Source organism: Cupressus sempervirens, chromosome 2, assembly GCF_028749045.1.
Source record: "Cupressus sempervirens isolate cs-2001-9-10 chromosome 2, ASM2874904v1, whole genome shotgun sequence".
NCBI classification, from domain to species: Eukaryota; Viridiplantae; Streptophyta; class Pinopsida; order Cupressales; family Cupressaceae; genus Cupressus; species Cupressus sempervirens.
Window position 1 is genome coordinate 129,634,734 of NC_143119.1, and position 5,902 is coordinate 129,640,635.

The following is a 5,902-nucleotide window of genomic DNA, read 5'->3' on the forward strand; positions in this document are numbered from 1 at the left end:
AGTTAGAATACCTTGATTGGAAGACAATCCTATGTGCCGGTACCACCTTCCACAAAACTAGTTCTGTAATCCAGTGTGCCACTTCCGCTTTCACACAAAACCATTGCACTTTCCCTCCACTATTCCCACTTTCTTGTACTACATGTTACACGACCCAAGGCACTAAAAGACATTACTAAACGGTAGCCACCACGTGGCATTGATTGTAGGAGATCCCTCTTTACTATGTTTCCATTTCTATATACATAACGTCAATATCAAATGCCTTATATTGTCCCGTATATATTGGGTCAAACTCACATTTTTCTTGTCCTATGTAGTCGATAAGCTGAACAACAGTGTTCTCGTGTTGAGTTGAGATTTGGATAGCCCTCACAATGTCACATGAACTCTTATTAATCTCAATTAATTGAACCTGCAAGTGGGGGTCGGTGTAAGATGTTTAACTTGTGAGATATCATTACTTCTAGAAACTCCGTGCTGTGATATTCTTACAAAAAGCGCACCTTTAACTGAAAGATGGAAAGATCCCCATCTGAGAAATTTGTTCTGAAATTTTCTGCAACGGAATTTGGAGAAGTATAATGGCGCACTCTAAATTGGCTCCTACATTTTTCTTCGTCTTGCTTATGTCTCTTCAGATAAAGACCGACGGATTGGGCGACGACGCTCTTCAATCTTTGTGCAATGCAACGTTGGAGCCGCAATTTTGCACGTCTACCTTGACGTCGTTTGAGGGGAACTCAAAGGACGGCGGAGCCATAGATCTTGGAAGAATGGCTCTAAATGTCAGCATCGCAGAAGCCCGAAAAGTTTTTGAGCTTATCTCTCGATGGGGCCGATGGGCTTTCACTCCAAGACAGCTCATTGCTCTTCAAGATTGTCTCCAGCTTTTCGATATAACGTTGGACAGCTTAGAGAGATCTATGTCAAACGTGAACAACTCTAACAGTAATTCTCTGAGTTGGAGGCAGTCATTAGATGTTCAGACTTGGCTCAGCGCGGCTATGTTTAACCAGGTTACATGTTTGGATGGCTTTCAGGAGAGCAGCGGAAATCAGCAATCACCGTTTAGCAGCGGTTTAAATAATGTCTCGCGGCTTCTGAGCACTTCTCTGGCTCTGGTCAAGAATATTCCTGTTGCTGGAAGGCATCACAAAAGACGCTTGTTATCTCATCTACCCAGAGGAAAGAGGGAAAATAATGATGGGTTTCCTTCATGGTTGCCTGCTGCTGATCGAAGAAGACTTCTACAAGATGATGGCGTTTCAGTTGATGATATGTTGACCGTGGCAGCTGATGGCACTGGGAATTACACCACAATTACTGAAGCATTAAATGCTGCTCCGAACAATAGCCAGGACAGATTCGCGATCTATGTTAGGGAAGGAGTGTATCACGAGTATATAGAAGTTCCGATTTATAAGACAAATATCATGATGCTTGGAGATGGGATAAATGTTACTGTGATTACTGGCAACAGAAACTTTGTCGATGGATGGACTACGTACAGCTCTCCAACAGTCAGTAAGTCAGGCTACCTGAAAGTTTTTTACCAGTTCAAGTAATTTAAAAAATTTCCTCTTGAATATAAATTACATGGTTTATAGATGTTGCCGGTAATATAAAGTACTGGTTTATTCATAATTTGATAGAGATCTTATAATCAATTTTCTCTTTCTAAGTTCCAGCAAAAAGTGTTTTTTTATGGTTTAAAACATAAGAACTCTTCAAATTTAGAATCCTAAAAATTAAACTAGGGTCATAATTATTTTATAAATTATGAAAATATAATTATAAAATAAAATAAAATATATTTAATATTAGTTTTGATATCATATAAAGTTGTATTATTCTTTTTTATTAATATTTAAATTTAGTTATAATTTTATTTTAAAAAGTTTATATTAACATCTAATATTTTCTTTTCTAATCTGACTGATTCACAACTTCTAATTAAAAAGTTTACCTCTTGAAAAGCCTTTTCAGAAACCTTTACATAATTCATGTCACATCAAAATCTACGAGGCAATCATAAGTGCTCGCATTCCTGCTTATGAAATCTATTTCTAAAGATCAATCCACACGCGTGGTGTTGAAAAATCGGATGTTAGGCTTGCTATTCCAAACCCGTGATCGAGTCGGCAGATTGGATGTTACGTTTGCTCTTCGACACTTGTGACTGAATGCTGAATTTGGTTCTTGTCAATTGAAAAGCTATCGAGTTTGGTCTTAGTCACGGGAGTTCTCTTTTATGTAACATAATACACTCTAATCAGAAATGACGTAATCTATTTGAACTGTAGTGGGCCAATGAAAATTGGTTCTTAAAAGAGGTTCAAACATAGAAGTATGCAAGGTTACCACCATGTGAGCTCTTATTTGAGTGGGCAATAGTCAATCTGGAGTCTAAGTATAAACATCATAATATATGTTTCAATTTGGCAAGGAGGCTCACTTTGAATTCTACCAAAAGTAGGTTCTTTTGAAGATGTTAGAATTAGGGGAAAAAGAATGGAATGGATGCCACTCTATTTGACACACACTAATTTGTTTCAATATAATATACTATTCAAATATCCAATCTCGTGACAAAATCATAACTTCTTCATTTCAGATAAGAATTCCTTTTGCTTGTTTGGTACAATTTTAATACTTAATCATATCATCTTTTTGTGGAACCTATCTTGTTATCATGTGCATTCAATTCAAACGGTTGTTAATGAAATTGTCTTGTTGACGTTGGTTAATTGTGAGCAGGCGTGATTGGGATGGGATTCATGGCGCGTGATATTACATTCGAGAACACAGCAGGGCCGGAGAAATATCAGGCCGTTGCGCTGAGAGTAATCTCCGATCTGTCAGCCTTCTACCGTTGCAGTATCAGCGGCTTCCAAGATGCCCACTACGTCCACTCTTTCCGTCAGTTTTACAGGGAATGCGACATTTCCGGCACCGTGGATTTCATATTCGGCGACGCCGCAGTGGTGTTCCAGACATGCAACATCCTCGTGAGAAAACCGATGGAAGGCCAGAACAACATAATCACAGCCCAAGGAAGATGTGATTCAAACGAGAACACGGGGATTTCAATTCAAAACTGCACCGTTACTGCCGCGCCTGACGTGGCATCCGACAAGAGCTTGCTTCCAACATATCTGGGAAGGCCGTGGAAAGAATACTCCCGCACGGTTTTTATCCAGTCATATATTGATGACGTCGTTCTGCCAGCTGGATGGATGCAATGGAAAGGAGATTTTGCTTTGAGCACGCTCTACTATGGAGAGTATCTCAACTGGGGACCCCGTGCTGAAACTGCAGAGCGAGTGCAATGGCCTGGTTTCCACGTCATGAGCTTCTCTGATGCCCAACTCTTCACTGTAATTAATCTCATCGCGGGGGACACGTGGCTACATACTGTGCCCTTCATTGGTGGCATAAATTAGATCACTCAGCATATGTCTTGTTTGTATATACAACATAATAAAACATGATGCTCTTTGTTACAGAGATTATAGTGGGAATTTTAAATGTATTTATAGATTTAATTGTGTCCGTTTCTATGCCCCACGTGCAGAGACTATTAACAAACATAATTTTCGTCTTCTGAGTAGAGTCTTCCGTCTTCGTTTAACTAATTTTACAGTCCAAAACCATCGTACTCACACTAGCGTATTGTTGGGGGAACGCTACATATTATATGGCGACCTGTCAATCTCGTGGCGACTTGCGGTTTTAATGAGTGTTTTTACCTTCAAAAGACAGCCGCACATAAAATGTACTAATGTCGGTGCAATTATTGTGGCCTTGCTTGTTAACTTCCAAAAAATATCTTGGCCTTGTAGACAAAGATAAATAAATAAATTACATCTCAAGGTCAAAGTTACATTTGAGTACATCCTGATTTTAATGATTGTCATCACTCCTTTGAGTGCCGAAATATATATTTATTAAGTTTTGTCTCTTTAATTTTGCCTAATGATCAAAAGTATGGTATAAAGAGTGAAAGTGGTCATTTTCACACATAGTATGCAGGTACGTGTTTGAATGGAATTAAAATTGGCACGGGCTTTCCTCTGGATAAAATGTACAAAATATTAAAATATTGAAAAAAAATTCAGATTTACAAAAATTAATGATTTTTTATTTCTTATTATTTTTATCATAAACCATTCAAATCATGAAGATTTGGTAAAAACTTCTTGTGTTTTCTAAATTTCTTTTAAAAAGTCAATAGTGTGAGGATGATGGAATTTTTGGCAATTTTTACTAATTTGATTCTCATAATTTTCTTTTATATTTTTGTAAAAATGTTAAACAAACTTGTAAAAGTACGTCATGTTATACAAATTTGTGTGATTATAGTTGTTTCATTTTGTGTGGAGAATAACTACATCTCTAAAGAGTATGGTGTTCATCATCAAGAATTATGAGGAAGACTACAATACTATTGTAACATGAGATTTATTTTAAAAATAATGTTTTTGGTTATCTTGGAATTAGAAAAGGTTTGAAGTTCTTTATGAATCAATCTCAAGTGTCTCCAGATTAACTGCGATTAATGTTGATTAATCTTCTCATATACGAATACGATCTATTAGACATCGTACTCATACAACTTCATTCATTAAGGTCTTTAGTGCCTAAAGATGTGTAAATATGTAATTGTTTAATGATACTATAGAGGAAGAGTGTCATTGAAGAAAGCATTGTAGATGCCACAAATTATCAAGTGAATGCCATCTCAACCACAACCACACCCCCCCTCCCCAAACACACACACACACACACACACACATTCACATAGGACATATGGTGCTTTGGGATATGTGGTTGAGTCTTTCTTGTTGTAGGAGAATTACCCTGTGTCTCAACTTTTGAGGTATCATTGTGAATCTATGATTTCTAATTTTTCCCTAAGGCCTTGTTATAAGCTTTTATTGAAAGCTAAAATTCACTTCCAAGTTAGCATTTCTAAACTCCCCATTGATTAAAATTAATTATTCTATTATAATATTGACTATACACACACACACAACCTTTCCTAGGATTTGCACCTATAGTTTTTCTTTTGTAGATATATTAATTGTAATATATCTCAATAGAATATTTATATTCAAGGATCAAATAGATTTTTTCTTGACTATTACACCAGTTACACTATAAGTGATCTTTTCCTGTAACTTTCAGTTGCATAATTGTCTAACTTTTATTTTTTATAATATTTGTTCTACTTCTACATTTTTTGCTTCACTTCACTTATTATCATCTAAATTTATCCTTCTATTTTTATTTATAATATACATTTTCTCTCTCACATGGTATCTATTTGAAAGTAAAGTCCACCAAGATAATAGAGGAGGGGTTGGGGGCATATGAATCAGTTATTCAATCAAAATAACTTTTATTAATTGTATTAAATCGCAAACATGTAATCAACAAGTGTAATAACCAAAAGAAGATAATCATACATAATAACACCATATTTATTAACTAGGGGCACCCTTGATCAGAGGAAAAACCCTAGTGGGGATTGTACCCACAAAATGATGTACTAAAATATAAGTTCCTTGCAAAAAGATGGACCCTATTAGGAGTTGTGGAAGGTATAAGGACCCACTATCCAAACAACTTCGAGGGCAAGACCATTGAACTCACTGTCCAATTGGCCTTAGTATTATTCCTTTCAAAACGATACCAAATGATAAACTATCCACTTACACTCTTTGCCAAATATAATTATTTCTCTCTTTGATTGTGCCTTTGCTGCACCAAACACTTCTCAAATATCAATACCACATTTGTAAAATTGCATCATATAAATCCCTTAGATCACTTACTTGCATGTAATTCATATTTACAACTCACTTACATTTAATTTTTTTATTACATACTTAATCAC

The 5,902-nt window shown here is 36.1% G+C and overlaps 1 protein-coding gene across 1 annotated transcript; it reads left to right on the top strand.

The window, feature by feature from the left end:
- Nucleotides 1–446: 446 nt before the first annotated feature.
- Nucleotides 447–3,510, top strand: LOC149571381 (pectinesterase/pectinesterase inhibitor PPE8B-like). Its single transcript, XM_089812919.1, has 2 exons — nt 447–1,527; nt 2,761–3,510. The coding sequence occupies exons 1-2, from the start codon at nt 585–587 to the stop codon at nt 3,444–3,446; spliced, it is 1,629 nt and encodes a 542-aa protein (XP_089669045.1). The 5' UTR covers nt 447–584; the 3' UTR covers nt 3,447–3,510.
- The last annotated feature ends 2,392 nt before the right edge of the window (nt 3,511–5,902 follow it).